Here is a 16,250-nt window from a genome sequence, read left to right as displayed (position 1 = left end):
AGCTCAGACATGCCGCGCGCAGGGCAGCGCATGCCAGCGGGCAGGAGGGGAGGAAGAGGGGGGCCACGCACTTGACAAGCAGAGGAAAGAGGAGGAAGAAGCTGAGCGACTACCCTCATCCAGCTGGTAGAGCAAACGACCCCCAAACCAAAGCCAAGGGGAGACCCAGAGAGACACTGACAAGAGACGAGAAGCGGGGGCTGATGGGGAGACTCCGGATGGTGGGGGGGGACCTCGATACTCACCCAGTGCCCAGAGCCGGAGACGTGCCAGGCGAACACGCACAATGGTCAAGCGCCTCGGACACTTGGGGCGCAGGGTGGCACCCCAGTCCCACCCTCTCTTCCCATATTGTCACTTCTCTTCTCCCCCGCCCCCACCCCCGGCCCTCTCCCGCCCCGATTCATCCCCACTGGCCAGAACACAGACACGTAGGTTTGGACACATTTAATGGAAGGATGCTACGAACAAGGAGACCCTTCCCTGGATCAGGGGGAGCGGTGTGGGGGGGGATGTCATCTTTCAGATGCCCAGTTATGACCATCCCTCCCCCACAGCCTGGCCCTTCTGGAAGCTCAAGCCCTGGAGTCCTCCCCTCTTCCTCCCTCCCCTCCCCCAGCACCCCAGGTCCTGAATTCCAGATCAATTGGACAGACACAAATGCATGCACACAACTTTATGCGTTAATGCGCACACACAGCGACGTGCATGAAGAGGGACAGGCATGTGCAGAGACCCACCGCCGGTCCCCAGGTGGTAAGCAGAAACACTGGACATCTCTGGAAAACACTGGCCCTCATTCTCAGACACACGGATTCGAGGAAAGAGAGGTGCAGAGAGAGACAGCTACACAGTGAGCCACAATCGTGCACCAGAAATGACAGCCACAAATGCACCCATCTGTACCGAGCGGGACACACCCTCTCGCTGTCACGGGCATGTGCACGGGGCTAGAACTCCAAGGGCCTCCGGCCACACATGCACACAGACACGTGTCATGCACACCTACAGAGGCACACGGGCAAGAACACGCCTGGGGAATCTGTACAGGGATGCTCGCTGACTGTGTGAGACGGTCACGCACAGGGGGACTGTAGCTCTGGGGGTACACACGCACATCCATACGCCCCCAGGCACCCCTTCCTTCCCATTCCTGACCCCGTTCCCTCCCTTCCCCTCCCCTCTCACCTCCCTGGGCCAATCCCATCCATCAAGCTTCAGAAGCAAGTCAGCCAGCAGCCAGGGAGGGGAAAGGTGTCAGTGCCTTCTCCCCGCCCGCCCGCACCCCGCCTGGCCGGCTCTGCCGTCCGCCCCCCACCTCCCCCCACATGGCCAGCATGGGATGCACACACTTCCGCCGCACAGGACTGCACAGAGATGCGGCACATGAAGGAGACGGGAGCCTCCAGCCACCATACAGGGGAGCTCCCCAGCCCCCCAGGCATCCCCACCTTGCCCCAGTCCACCTCATTGGCCTCTGGCTACCCCAGAGCTGGGCAGTCTCAGTGGCTGCCAAGGATGGTTTGGGGTTGAGCTGTGTGGTCTGAAGCTAACCCTGCCTCCCTCCACCCCGATCAAACATTAGAGGGAGCAGATGAGAGAGGGGGCTTTGAGGTGGTGGACTTACTTAAAAGGTGGAGTGGGAGGGATGTGGGGTGGGGGGGGGTTGCCCGAGGGTGTAGGACATTTACCTTGGGGCATCAAAGCTGTCGTAGGAGCCCACGGTATAATGCCGGAAGAGTCTCTTTGCCTTGTCACTTCGGCTTTCTGCAGGGGGACAAAGGATGACCTTGGATCTTCTACTCTGGAAATCATGGGTTCACCCCCTGGGGTCCTGGCCCAAGCCTTCCCTTCGACCTCTCACCCCCGCCAGGAGGGGGAAAGGAAGGGACATGAAAATCTAGAGTAAGTCAGGGACACCTGGGGGTTCCTCGTTACCTTGCTTTGCTTCCTGGGAGCGGTTGGCCACCTCTTCCAGGCAGTCAGAGGGGAACCAGCCAATGCGACCTTTGACCTGGCCTTCCCAGAAGCCTCCTTCCCCGATGCTAAGCACTGGATGGGGAGTGGGGACACGGAATAGAAACATTTCTGCATTTCTCTGCTGCCCACACCTCCCCTACCCCGCCTGCTCCCAACACTTGATGCACAGCCTTTCCACAATTTTCAGCACCTTGCCCAGAATCCGGCCCGAGGGCACCCCCAGGAAGGGGCGCGGGGGAAGTGTGTGTGTGCTCAGTCATGTCCGAATCTTTGCGGTCCCATGAATGGTAGCCCGCCAGGCTCCTCTGTCCTTGAGATTTCTCAGGCAAGAATACTGGAGTGGGTTGCCATTTCCTCCTCCAGGGGCTCTTCTGGACCCAGGGATTGAATCTGCACTGTTTTCTGCATTGCAGGCAGATTCTTTACAGTTTGGCCATCAGGGAAGCCCCACAAGGGGGAATGGGGAGATAGTCACTCCTGCATAGTAGCTTCCTGAACACAACGGGGACACCAAGAGGCACTGGGGAGAGGGGCTGTGTCCCATGATGAGGTCCTTGCAAGTTAGGGACATATCCACAACTGGCTCTCATCGCCCTGGGTAACCAGTCACAACTCAGTTATTCCGTAATTTCCCTAAACCCCCGCTAGGCTCCTAGGTCACGTGTTATACCTCATTACTACCCCTGCCACCTCCCGCAGTCTCCTTGCCACTAAACCTTTTGTCTTCTGTTCCCAGACCCCTCCTTCTGTCTCTCTTTGCTTCCCCTGGCTCTAGATGGAGATTGAATCGTCTCTCCTCCTCTCCGCTGCTCGTTACTGGAGGCCCCTGCCCATCACCTCTACTCCTTAGACATGGAGCATACACTGACCCACAATGATGGGCAGGAGGGACAGCTGATGTCTACTCAACTCTCACCGGGGCCAGGACCCTAAGAGGGGCTGTCATACTGTCATGTGCCCCGTTTTACTGATGGAGAAACAGAGGCTCGGAGACACTCAGGCACGTTTGCTCCAGGTTTTGCAGCCTGGATTTGAACCCTCCTGTTTTGCTACCTCTCTGTTCTAGTGCTCCGCTGCTGCTGCTCCTGATCATGACGAGAGCGAAAGGAACAAGCCCACAGCCGTCCACTTCTCCAGCACCTTTCACAGCTCTCTTCCCACTTGGCCCTTCACATCCTTCACTCGCTGTATCCTTACACCTCGGTAGGTAACAATTGATTTCTCATTTTAAAGATGAAGTTGAAGCTAGAGCAGGAAAACCTCTTGCCCAGGGGTGGCTCGAGCCATGCTAGGGTTGGGATTGGGGCCATCTGATGCTTTGCCCTGCACCGATCACCTCCTCTGAGAGGGTCTGGGGAAACCCCAGCCAGGAGATGCTCAAGGTCATGGAAGACAGCAGATGTGTGTCAAGAGGTCTGGGCTCCTGGCTGACTCTGCCTTGCCCAGCTGGATGATCTGGGAATCAATCATTTGTTCACTAAACAAATATGTATTTCGTGCCAGTCATGAGTCAGACGTCAGGCTAGGAACCGAGTAGAGCTGTTGTGTTAGTTGCTCAGTCCTGTCTGACTCTTTGTGACCCCGTGGACTGTAGCCCGCCAGGCTACTCTGTCCATGGGATTCTCCAGGCAGGGATACCTGAGTGGGTTGCCCTTCTCCAGGGGATCTTCTCAACCCAGGGATCAAACCTGGGTCTCCTCCACTGCAGGAAGATTTTTTACTGTCTGAGCCACCAGGGGAGTGAATAGAGCTGTCAGACACAGCCAACGTGGTTCCTGTCCTCACGGAGCTTCCAGACTGGCAGCTGGGGGAGACATAACTCTACAAGTGACCCCATGATTGGAAAACTGAGGTCAGGGCTTGAGGGGACAAAGGAAAGGAATTTTGGAGAAAGACCAGATAGGAGTATATAAATCCGATGAGGGGATTTCTCTGGTGGTCTTAGAGGTTAAGACTTCGCCTTCCAACGCAGGGGGGTGTGGGTTCAATCCCTGGTCAAGGAGCTAAGATTCCACATAAACCATAAAACAGAAGCAATATTCTAACAAATGCAGTAAAGACTTTAAAAATGGTCCACATCAAAAAAATCTTTATAAACAAATAAATCTGATGGCATAGGGGGATCAGGAAGGCGTCTCAGAGGATGTGACATACAGGCTGAGCCTGAAGGATGCTGAGTGTGGAGGAGGCAAAGAGAGGGGAGAAAGCCTTTCCAGGCAGAAGGAACAGCATGTGCAAAGAGTTTAGGATGGAAAAGGACTTGGGGAGCTTGAGGAAGGATGAGGAGGATAAGGTCCCTGGATCCCTGCAGGGAAAGGGAAGAGTAGCCTGAGATGAGGTCGTGGGGAGGGCAGAGTGGGCAGAGGAGGGCCTGCAGGCCAGGCTGAGGCCCTAGGCTTTGATCCTGAGAGCAGAGGGAGTCTGCTGCCTTAACCGGGCAATGAAGAAGCCCAGTGATATCATGGATGTGGCTGTGCTCTGAGGCAATCAGGGAACTTTTAAGGAAAGGAAAGGATATGAAATCAGGGCAGTGCATCGGATGACTGGGCTTGACATTCAGAAAGACACACAGAAGATGCAGCCCATGGCCCTCTGCCTGTGGGAGGGTCCCTCACCTCTGACCTCAGCTTCCCTTTCTTCTTTTGGACAGACCTGACCCCCACTCCTGAGAGTCTCTTGGACTGCAAGGAGATCCAACCAGTCCATCCTAAAGGAAATCAGTCCTGAGTATTCACTGGAAGGACTGATGCTGAAGCTGAAACTCCAATACTTTGGTCACCTGATGCGAAGAACTGACTCAGTGGAAAAGACCCTGATCCTGGGAAAGGTTGAAGGCAGGAGGAGAAGGGGATGACAGAGGATGAGATGGTTGGATGGCATCACTGACTCAGTGGACGTGAGTTTGAGTAAACTCCGGGAGTTGGTGATGGACAGGGAGGCCTGGTGTGCTGCAGTCCATGGGGTTGCAAAGAGTCGGACACGACTGAGTGACGGAACTGACCCCCCCACCTGGCCATACACACACACACACACACATACACACACTCCCTGGCACGCTGCCCCCCCACCAGAGACACTGTCCCTGCCTGGCCCCCACAGTTAGCTCCTGCATTTGGCCATTCATCCATCCACCTGTCCACTCAGCAGGTATGCACTGAGGCCCTCTGTGTCCCGGGTCATTAACCTGGGCCCTGATGACCCGGCCCCCGATGACACATGACCTCATCTTCAGAAACTCAGGCACCAGGGAGACAGACTACAAGACAGATGTAATTACACAACCTGACTGACACTCTGACCCCGGCACGCTCTTCAAGGCCCACTTAAACCATGTCTCCTGTGGGAAGACCCCCCCCGCACCCCCGGACTCAGCTTCCCCCAGGGCCTAGGGTCTTTCCCTTCTAAGTGTCCCTAGTGGGGCCGCGCATGATAATGACAGCTGGCCTTACTAGGTGTGAATCACTGTTCTAGGGGCTTTCCAAGAGCTGACTCCTTTAATCCTTGCAAAGGTCCCATTGTACAGATGAGGCCGCTGAGCCCCAGAGAAGTCACTTGCCTGAGGCCACCCTGCTAGGAAGTGCAGGAGCTGGGACTTGAACCCAGACAGCCTGGTTCTCAACCCCTACGAGACTCGGCTCGTCTGCCAGCCTAGAGTCGGGCAAAGAATTGCTTCCCCGCCTCCAGTGAACTACGGCAGGGTACTTCCTGTCTCCAAAGCACCATTCTGTCCAAGAACACACATCCGCAGCCTTGCGAAGTCTGCACGCGGGGGATCCTGGCATGGTTTTCCAGAGGAAGGCAGGGAGGCAGAAGAGAGGCAAACCCCCGTGACAGCAGCCTCTGTTCAGGAAGCCCTTGGCAGGGACCGGCTGCACCTACTGCCCATCTCGTCAGAGCCTGGGGAAGCGGGCACCACCACCCCGGGTCTCAGATGAAGATGCCCGGCAGAGGCAGGAGGTGAAGTCAAGGCAGCATGTCCCTCACTCTCTGCACAAGAGAGCGAGAAGAACTGTGCGCTCGAACTGGGGACCTCAGGCAAGTCGCTTCACCCGTGCGAGGCTCTATCCCTTCGACTGTACAATGGGCTCCGGACACCCGCCTTTGAGGGTGACGGTGAGCGAGATGGGACCTCATGGGGTCGATGTCCCAGAGATGTTCATTTGTTCTCTTTTGCCTGGACCCCGCCTCCTGGCAGTGCATTTGAGCTCCACTGTATGCCCCTCGGAGGCAGAAGGGGCACCTAGGTCTCTTTGAGGTCTCCAGCGTGCCCTGGAAGTTCCAGGTGCTGGACAACTGTTGGTCACGGGCCCCTCCCTGAGAAGGGGGTGAGTTCACCTGCTGACCCTTGCCCACAGCCCGGCTGCACCCTGCCCCTTTACCTTTGATCTTTTCGCCTTTGCTCAGGGAGATCTCCCCCTCGGCTTGGGCCTGGTAGGACTTCACGGCCATGAAGGAGCGTCCAGGGACGGCTGAGTAGAGCTTCCTGCGTCTCCCGCGGCTGCCCAGGGAGCCCCCGGGGCCCCCGGAGCCCCCCGTGCCCCCGGCCGGCCCTTCCCGGGGTGTCCCGCTGGAGCTGCATACACAGAGGGTGTGAGAGGCAGGGGCGAGTGGAGGGAGGGGGTGCCTCTGGGAGAACAGGGGTCCTTGAGGGGGGTGGGAGGTGGAGCATCAGGGTGGGGGAGGGGGCCTGAGTGCCTTTTCTGGCTCTGGTGTCCTCGGGGGCCGGGGGTGGGGGGTGGGGGGGAAGAGGGCATTTGGGGGCTCCCCCTGCCTGCCCGCTGTGGGCCCGCCGGCCCCCTTTCCTGCCTCCTGGCTTCCGGCTCTGTCCCCTCCCACGGGCCTGCACACCCTGCCTGATTCAGCTTCCTGAAGCTCTGCCTGTGTCATCCCTGCCTCACGAGCCTTCGGCGACTCCCAGCTTCCTCCTGGGCTGGGTCCAGCACCTCTCCCGCCATCCCCAGCCTGCCACCATCTTCCTCCCGCCCACCCCCTCCCTGTCCCCCTCCAGCCGGCTCCCCCCAATGCCCCCTGCTCATCCTCCCCGCCTCCAGCCTCATCTCCAGGCTTGGAAGCCCCTCCAGTCTCCCTCCTTGCCCACCCCCACTCCGTTGAGCTTCCTCTCACCTTGCCCAGGCTGTCTGTATGTCTCTGCCTGCCTGTCCTCAGGGGCTGGAACCAGCCTTTCTCTTGGGCACCCTCCCCACCCCTGGCCCACGGAGTGACTACTGAGCTAAACTCTGGTGCATTGGAGTACACGGCTGCGAGACTGGTTCACAACGCCCTCACTGCCTCGGGGTCAGGAGGGAGACCTGGTGGTCCGAGATGGGGACCAGTGCGTTGGATGGAGCGGGGTGGAGGGCAGCCGTGGCTCCCAGGAGGGGATTCAGGTGCTAGGGGTCTGCGGGACCAGGACTGGGCTCTCTCCCCTACCTGGGCCGTCCACGAGGCTGACGCTTGGCCTCCTCGGGGTGCCTCCCGCGGGATGGGGAGCGGGCCCGGGCGCCCCGGGGGCTGCTGGCACTCCGCAGGGTCCCGCTGCTGAGCTTGGCACTGGGGGCGGCGGGCTGTGCCTGGCCCTGGGGCCCTGAGGTGGGGCCGGGGGCCCCCGTGGACGAGGTCCCCGGGGCGGCGAACACCATCCAGTCGGGCAGGGCCATGCTGGTATCACTGTTGGCCCGCAGCAGCGCGGGGGGCACCGTCAGCCCTGTGCCCGGGGGTCCCCGGCGCCGGGCTGCATACTTGGGGGACTCCTGGAAGGGCACTGAGGTGGGCACGCAGGCCGGGGGCCAGGTGGGGAGACACACAGGAGGCAAGAGACAGTTGGGGGGGGAGGCACCGGGGGAGAAACAGATGAGAAAGAGTGGGGCTCCTGGACCCCAACCCCTCCCACTGCCCAGGTGCTTGCGGTCCTCTAAGGTTTATTTAGTCCCATCGTGGCCCCCAGATCAGGTCTGCTGACTCCCCATCCCACCATGCACCACCCCTCCTGGCAAGGAGCCCAACTTCTCCCCTTAGCTTGCTCACCCACGTCCTGTTCTCGATGGTTTCGGATCAGCTCCCCAAGTTCAAAATTCCCAGCGATCACTGCCACCTAGTGTGAGGGGGTAAGGGGGGCCCAGGTAGGAGAGAGAGAGAAAAACAAACAGGAAAAACTGTGAGGTCTCCAGCCAGCTGCCCTGCACTCCCCCAACCTTCACCCCAGCAAGTCCAGCCTCCCTCTTCTCTGAGACCGCCTGCCTCCCTCCCAGCTCCCCAGACTTTACCCCTCTGAGTTCTTCATGCCTCCCCCAACCCGCCCCAACAGACCTGGAAGGGGGTCTGTCCACTGTTATTCTTGACATCCTTGTTGGCCCCTCGATAGAGAAGGATCCTAGCACACGTCTCCTGGTGGGCAGTGGCACGGGGTGAAAGGAAAGAGAAAAAAATTTAAGGCCACCGCGAGCAGACACAGACACTGCGCTAAGAGCCTTTGGAACCATCTGGTGGAAACCCACCCTGCTCCGGACAGCAGCCACTGGCTCTTTAAACGTAGCCAGTCCACACTGAGAGGTGCTGTGTATACAAAATGCACACCGGCTTTCAAGGACTTGAAAAATGTAGTTTAAATCTCTCTAGTAGTTTTTATGGGGGCTTCTCCGGTGGCGCAGTGGTAAAGAATCTGCCTGCCAATGAAGGAGACGCAGGAGATGTGAGTTCAATCCTTGGGTTGGGAAGATCCCCAGGAGGAAGAAATAGCAACCCACTCCAGTATTCTTGTCTGGAGAGCCCCATGGTCAGAGGAACCTGGTGGGCTACAGTCCGTGGGATACAAGAGTTGGACATGTCTGAGCATAGCATAGGTTTCCCTGGTGGCTCACTCAGTAAAGAATCTGCCTGCAACGTGGGAGACCAGGTTCAGTCCCTGGGTCGGGAAGATCCCCCGGAGAAAGAAATGGCAACCCACTCCAGTATTCTTGCCTGGAGAATCCCATGGACAGAGGAGCCTGGTGGGCTACAGACAATGGGGTCACAAAGGGTCGGGCATGACTGAGTGACTAACACTTAAGCACAGCACAACAGTTTTTATACTGATTACTTGAAAGGATAGTATTTTTGAAACAAAATATGCTACTAAAATTAATGTCACCTGTTTGTTTTTTCCTTTTATTAAAAAAGTGTCTCCTGGGATACTTAAAATTGCATGTGACTTGGGTTATAGTGTATTGGATGGCTACTAACCTAAACCAGGGTTTTCTTCTTATTATTACTATTTTACTGAAGTATAGTTGATATACAACACTGGGTTAATTACTGCTGTACAGCAAAGTGAATCTGTTATACACACATACACACATATTTATATCATTTTTTGAAATTATTCCTTTCCATTACAGTTTGCCTGCATGTGTGCCAAATCGCTTCAGTTGTGTCTGACTCTTTGTGACTCCACGGACTGTAGCCCGCCAGGCTCCTCTGTCCATGGAGATTCTCCAGGCAAGAACACTGGAGTGGGTTGCCATGCCCTCCTCCAGGGGATCTTCCCGACCCAGGGATCAAACCCACGTCTCTTAGGTCTCCTGCATTGGCAGGCGGGTTCTTTACCACTAGTGCCGCCTGGGAAGCCCGTTTAATGGTTTATCATAGGAGACTATAGCTATCTGAGCTCTGCAGTAGGACTTTGTTGTTTATCCATTCTATAGATGATAGCCTGCATCTGCTCGCCCCAACCTCCCAATCAGGGGCTTTCATCATTGGCACTACTGACACTTAGGGTCCAGACACGTCTCTGTAGCGGGGCCACCCTGAGCATTGCAGGCCACCCTGAGCATTGCAGGCCACCCTGTGCATTGCAGGCCACCCTGTGTGTGCGTTGCATTGAGCAGCATTCTCTGGTCTCGGCCACTAGATGCCAGTGGCACTCCCTCCTCAGTGGTGACACCGAAGAACGTCCACAGGCACTGCCAAATGTCCCCTAGGGTGCGGGAGCATCCGGCTTGAGAGCCACCAAGTCAGACCTCTTGGGGTGGGGGACTTACTATGTTGCATGTCAGAGTGCCTTAGAGGCGGTAGCCACTGACTGGCCCAACAATTCCGTGAGATGGAAATGACTGTCCTCATTTTACAGATGAGGAAACTGAGGCTTCAAAGGGAGCCGGTGACGATCAGCCCTCGGATTCGAGCCCAGGTGTGTCTGACTCCTGAGCCCTTAACTTGAATGCTCTGCTAGGCCCGGAAGGAAGGAGGCAGAAGGCAGTGGGGGCCAGGGCTGGATGGTCGAGGGGGTGGGAGACAATGCCATCCAAGTCCAGATCGATTCCTTGCCAGTGTCAGTCACAACAGACCCAACGTCCTTGCCCTGGTCTGGGAGGCCCCCCACTGATCTGCCTGCCCTGCCACCCCCAGCCCCAGCCTCATCGACCTCATCTGCTACCATCTTTCCTCACTCCCTGCTCCACAGGCACACTGGACTCCCTTCTCTGGCAGGCAGGCTCGTGCCCCAGGGCCTTTGCACCCGCAGCTTCCTCGACTTGGGAGTCTCTGCCCCTAGCTCTCCACACAGCTCATTTCCTCACTTGATTCACATTTTTGCACAGAGGCCAATTCTTCAGATAAGGCCCCTCTGATGACCTTGTCAAAAATAAACCCCTGACCTGTTCCTGGCTTTATGTTAATTTATATGATACCTGCTGTGTGCTGGGCATTCTTCTAAGTCAGTTAACTCATTTTCCTTATAATACTGCCTCTCTGAAATTACATTTTGATTTTATTCATCTCCAGCATCTCTCCCCCACTCCATTGTCTATTTTGGAGAGGCAAGGTTTTGTCTGTGGCACCCACGGCCTGGCATGGTGCCTGGCCCATAGAACCGTTCAAAAACGGTTGCTGGATGAGGGGAGCCCTCCTCCTCTGTCTTGGCCTGGCCAAACCCAACCTGGCCTCCAGCTCAGCTCCACTCCAAATCCCCCAGATGCCAGTCTAACCAGCATTCCAGACACTTTCTCGGTCTCACCCTCTTCACGTGACAGACCCATCAAGGATGCTTGTACGGGTCCCTCCTACAGGACAGGCTCAGAGAAGGCAAATCCGTAGCCAAGGTCACACAGCCAGTCAGTGGGGCAGCTGGGACGCAAACCAAGCTTTCTGATCCTAGCGCTCATCTGTCTACTGTGAAAGCACAACTCTGATCGCCCAAGTCCGATGGTTCCCTGGTTAGATGGCAAAGTTATCCTGGTTCGTTTTCCGGGCGGGTTTGTGAGTGTGAGTGTGTGTCCCTGTGTGCACATGCTGTCTCCCCGACTCGACGATAAATCGGTGCCGCGCGTGTTTTTGCATATCTGCCTGCCGCCACCGTCACTGTGCCTAGCCCAGGCCCAGGAGCATCTCTTTTATCTCAACCAGCAGTTCGCTCCACCCCTGAGCACCCCGTATGTACTGGAGCGCTAGCACTCATCCCACTGGATTGCAGTGATTCGTTTACACATCTGCCTCTTTGCCAGACTGTGAACTACCCCCCCACCCCGCCCTCCCGAGGACGGGCGTCATACTGTGTCTGATTCATCCTACATCCGGACACACAATAGGTGCTCAGGAAATGGGCCTAGAAAGGATGAGGATGTGCAGTTGAGTCATGCAAAAGTCATTCGTTCAAATCATTCATTCATTCCTGGAGTCATTCAATCTATCTCGAAGCAAATACCTGTTGAGTGTTCTGAGCTGGATGCTGTGTGTGGTCTTGGCGCGGTATTCAAGGTATCTAATCCATCATTCATTCATTCACTCTCACTCATTCAACAAAGATGCATCTAAGCCTACTATATGCCTCGGCCTTGGGACAGAGCGCTTGATCAGACTTAAGCCCCACCCCTGAGGAGCTCACAACCCGGACATGGCCCTGACCCTTACCACCAGAGGCTAGATGGGCTGGCCAGGAGACCAGAGGGGCAGAGAGTGAGCAAATCTTTCAGACCCAGCTCTGGGCCTTGGGAAGCTTAAAGTCTGGGAGGGAAGAGGAGTGGAGAGAAAGTCAGAGAAGAACTTGTGTTTGTCAAGCATCTATTTGCTAAGCACCATGCTAAGAGTGAGCCAAACATTCACACCCTTGATCCTTTTTGAGGTAGAGGTTACTGACCCATTTTACAGATGAGAAAGTAGAAGCTCAAGGAGAGGGAAATGGCTGACTCATCTGACCCACTCGGAGTAACTGTTCCCTCTCTATATGACCCTATGGACTGTAGCCCACGAGGCTCCTCTGTCCATGGGATTCTCCAGGCAAGAATACTGGAGCAGGTTGCCATGCCCTCCTCCAGCCAGCCTTCCTGACCCAGGGATCAAACCTTCATCTCTTGCTTGGCAGGTGGATTCTTTACCACTAGCGCCACCTGAGAAGCCTCTCTCTATCTATACACTACATTTTCCCTTTCAAATTGCCGGTATGGTTTCTGTCTCCTGACCAGATCCTGACTGATAACAGTAATGATAATGATAATAATCATTATTATTAGCATAGCTGCCTCCTAGGGATGAGCACTTATCACGCATGATCTTTCATCCCCTTCAATCAGCTGCTGTTATCCTGACTTCAGGGAGCCGGATGGAACCTCAGAGAGGGGAGGGGACTTGTTCGGGGTGCCCTGGCCTGCGCGCTGGCTGTGGGGTCAGAAAATCCGGAATGAGGCCCACATGGAGAGCGGGAGAGACAGACGCACTGGGGAGGGGAAGTACAGGCAATTTGACAAACACTGCGTTCTCCCTGCTCGGGCGGGCGCCGAGCGAGCAGACTGCTTGCTGCCACAAGGCGGCACGTGGCTACCTGCCACATCCTGGCACTGCACATTCTGATGAGGGGGGCTGGGGCTGTTCTGGGAGACTTCCTGGAGGAGGGGGGAAGAGGCTGATGGATCAGCCGCAGCATGCCAGGCCCTGGCCTCGTAAGACCTGAGGCAACCATCTAAGGGCAGGGAGACCCTCCAAGGGCAGAGAGCCTTGGGAAGCAGGTGTTGAGACTGGGGCTTCGGGGACTGGGCTGATCTGCCCAGGCTCCCCCAGTGCACTGGTGACAAACCAGCTGGAGTCATCAGGCTAAAAGCCCCAGCTTTTATCAACCCAACCAGCCATAACAGCACAGCTGCAGCGGGTATTCAGCTCTTCACTGCTCACCTCCATTCAGAGCTCTTGAGCTGGGGACCATCCACCCAGCCCTGAATCTCTACAACTTGCAACACACTCTTGTCCCCCTTGGGGACTGTCCCTTGTCCCCTGCAGTAGGTGCTCCTGTGGCAGCTGAATGGAGACCCATTAGACATAGGACCCTTGGGGATTAACATACACACTGCATGCGTGCATGCATGTGAAGTCACTTCAGTCACGTCCGACTCTTTGCAACCCCATGGACTGTAGCCCGCCAGGCTCCTCTGTCCATGGGATTCTCCAGGCAAGAATACTGGAGTGAGTGGCCATGCCTTTCTTCAGGGGATCTTCCCAACCCAACGACTGTACCTGCATCTCTTATTTCTCCTGCTTTGGCAGGTGGGTTCTTCACCACCAGTGCTACCTGGGAAGCCCAACATATACACACTACTATATATAAAATAGATAATCGACAAGGACCCACTGTATAGCACAGGGAACTCTACTGAATAGTCTGTAATAACCTATATGGGAAAAGCACCTGAAAAAGAATGGATATATATTTATATATAATTGAATCACTTTGCTATACACCTGAAACTAACACAACGCTGTAAATCACGTATACTCCAATATAAAATAAAAATGTTTTAAAAAGGAGGACTTCCCCGGTGGTCTAGCGGTTAAGAAGGTGCCTGCCAATTCAGCGGACACGGGTTCGATCCCTGGTCCGGGAAGATCCCACATGCTGTGGAGCAATGAAGCCCATGTGCCGAAACTACTGAGCCTGTGCTCTAGAGCCCGTTCTCCACAAGTAAAGTCCCATGCACAGCAATGAAGACCCAGCACAGCCAAAAACAAATAAATAAATGAATAAATATATCTTAAAATTTTTTTAAAGAAAAGCAATAGGACCTTTGTAGTTTCCTACATTTCCAGGAACAACCCTGACCTCTTCCCTCTGGATTTTTCGGCACAGGCTGTGCCCTCTGCCGGGGACGCCCCTCTGCCCTCTTCTACATGACCACCTGTTGCTCTTCTTAGCTCTGATGGCACACCCTCCTGAGAACCACCTCCATTGACCCAGCGCTAAGGCCAAGCCCAGATGTGCACCTCCACGGAGACCTGGATTCCCGGTGACCTACCTCTGAATATTTGGGATCACACTGTCAGGGTGTGTCCCTTGATCGGAGGTTGTCTGTCTTGCTCACTACTGTTCCCTCAGCCCCTGGCTCTGAGCCTGACCCAGGGAAGGAGCTCAGGAAACAGCTTTTGAATGAATGAATGAATGAACGAATGAATGAATGAATGAAATAGTGGAAGAGCAGGGGCGGGGGTTGGCACCAGGGGGCTGGGAGGCTGGACCCAGGAGGAGAGCAGACCTTATTGTAGAGGGCACAGATGTGCAGGGCCGTGTTCCCCGAGGCGTTCTGGGCACCAGGCTCAGCTCCATAGAAAAGCAGATGTTCCAGATGCTGAGAATGACCCCGCTGGCAGGCCTGGAAAGGACCGGGGGTGAAGAGCCGGGTCAGACCCACTTGACCACAGCGTCTGTCTCTCTCCTCCACCTGGAGGTCAGGCAGCCCTGCATCCGCCACTCCCCCCGCCTTCTCCTCTGAGGCCCCATTCTTGCTTAGGGACCCACGCTGTCAACATCACCAGTCATTGCAAGGCCCAGGGCTCCAGGCTGACTCCTTAGAGTCCCGGTGGTGACAACTCTGTCCTTCCTCTTTGGGGACCATGCTACTCCCACCTCCATCCCCCGTGAGGACCCCAGCATCCACAGCCCTAGGTCCTTGGACTAGGGTCCCTGATCCCTGCCCACCCGCGGGGCCCATGCGCTGCCCACGCCACCCCAACCCCTCTAGGCCGTGAAGGAGCACCTGATGAATCTCCTGCCAGCCGTTCTCATCAGCTATGCCCAGCTGGGCCCTGTTGTACAGGAGCAGCTCACAGCAGCGGGGGTCACCCCCCACCATAGCCGTGTGGAACAGGGGAGTCAGCCCTCGGCGGTCCTTGTAGTTGGGGGAGCCCCCAAGATCCAGGAGTGCCTAGGAAAGGTTAAAAAAAAAAAAGATGACAATCACACAAGTACTGGCTCGTTATCAAGGGCCAGTTGGACAAAGAGACCTGGGTAACCCACACGGGGTCAGAGCCAGAGCTGATGCTGCCATGATGCCCTTGAGTGACCTTGAGGCTGGCCCTTGCCCTCTCGGGGCCTCTCTCATCCCTGTGAACAACGGAGGGACTGGGGCGATGCCTCCAGAGGACCCCTCCCTCCCACTCTGAAATCCTGCCCAGCCTTCCACCATGAGCCATGAGGCATGAGCCACTGAAGGCGCATAATGCCTCAGTGCCCACCTACTCAACAGGCTGGTGTGGGGAACCAATCAGAGGAGGGCGCCTGGATGCAGGAGGGCCCCTGGCTGAGTGGGAGGTGTGGTGAGGTCCGGGATCTCAAGAGGCGGAGAAAGCGGTCTGGGAGGGGGCAGGCTCGGGTCAAGGAGACTCGGCTCAGCCTCGCTGGGACAAGGGTCTGGGGTGGGGGCAGGCAGTGGTCCCCCTCGAGACACGGATCTGGGCCTGGAAGACTGGCAGCTTCGAGCGTGTGAGGAGTGTTGGCGGCGCCAGCGCCGCGCGAACAGTCAGGAGTGGCGCAGTCCAACAGCACATTTCCAACATTTGCGGCGATGGAAATAGTTACAACCGCACGATCCAACATGGCAGCCGCGTGGGGGGCTACCGAGCCGCTGGAAGGTGGCTAGTAAGCCTGAGAATCGGAAGTTTTAATTTTAGTTCATTTTCATCTATTTAAAGCTAAACAGCCCCCTTCCCCCGCCCATGGCTAGTGGCTGCTGGATTGAGCAAGCGCAGGCCTGGGAGGTAGGGGCTGGGCGTGAGCAGGAGTGGGGTTTGGGGGTATGTGTTGTATGTGTAAAGTCGCTTCAGTCCTGTCTGACTCTTTGCGACCCGTGGATTTAGCCGCCAGGCTCCTCTGTCCATGGGGATTCTCCAGGCAAGAATGCTGGAGTGGGTTGCCATTTCCTTCTCCAGGGGAACCTTCCCGACCCAGGGATGGAACCCACATCTTTTATGTCTCCTGCCTTGGCAGGAGGATTCTTTACCATTAGAGGAACCTGGGAAGCAGGTGGCAGAAGGGGTTT

General features: G+C 56.3%; 1 protein-coding gene across 4 annotated transcripts in view; it reads right to left on the bottom strand.

The window, feature by feature from the left end:
• The window catches only part of SHANK1 (SH3 and multiple ankyrin repeat domains 1), a 50,715-nt gene that overhangs the window by 26,775 nt on the left and 7,690 nt on the right, over positions 1-16,250 (bottom strand). For 3 of the 4 annotated variants that reach the window (XR_011482014.1, XM_070450427.1, XM_070450428.1), the window contains exons 7-15: positions 14,970-15,137; positions 14,469-14,585; positions 8,287-8,364; positions 8,005-8,071; positions 7,411-7,741; positions 6,360-6,553; positions 1,939-2,052; positions 1,692-1,767; positions 1,189-1,215 (exon numbers count right to left, since the gene is read on the bottom strand). Coding sequence is in view for 3 of the 4 variants with exons in the window: in XM_070450427.1 (XP_070306528.1) it covers positions 1,189-1,215; positions 1,692-1,767; positions 1,939-2,052; positions 6,360-6,553; positions 7,411-7,741; positions 8,005-8,071; positions 8,287-8,364; positions 14,469-14,585; positions 14,970-15,137 (1,172 nt within the window). In the remaining variant the exon portion in view is untranslated. The remainder of the gene's footprint in view (positions 1-1,188; positions 1,216-1,691; positions 1,768-1,938; positions 2,053-6,359; positions 6,554-7,410; positions 7,742-8,004; positions 8,072-8,286; positions 8,365-14,468; positions 14,586-14,969; positions 15,138-16,250) is intronic. The other variant, XM_070450429.1, reaches the window with a different exon arrangement.

Source organism: Odocoileus virginianus, chromosome 20 (genome assembly GCF_023699985.2).
Source record: "Odocoileus virginianus isolate 20LAN1187 ecotype Illinois chromosome 20, Ovbor_1.2, whole genome shotgun sequence".
NCBI lineage: Eukaryota > Metazoa > Chordata > Mammalia > Artiodactyla > Cervidae > Odocoileus > Odocoileus virginianus.
Note: the sequence above shows the minus strand (reverse complement) of the source record. Positions and strands in the feature narration are given on the sequence as shown.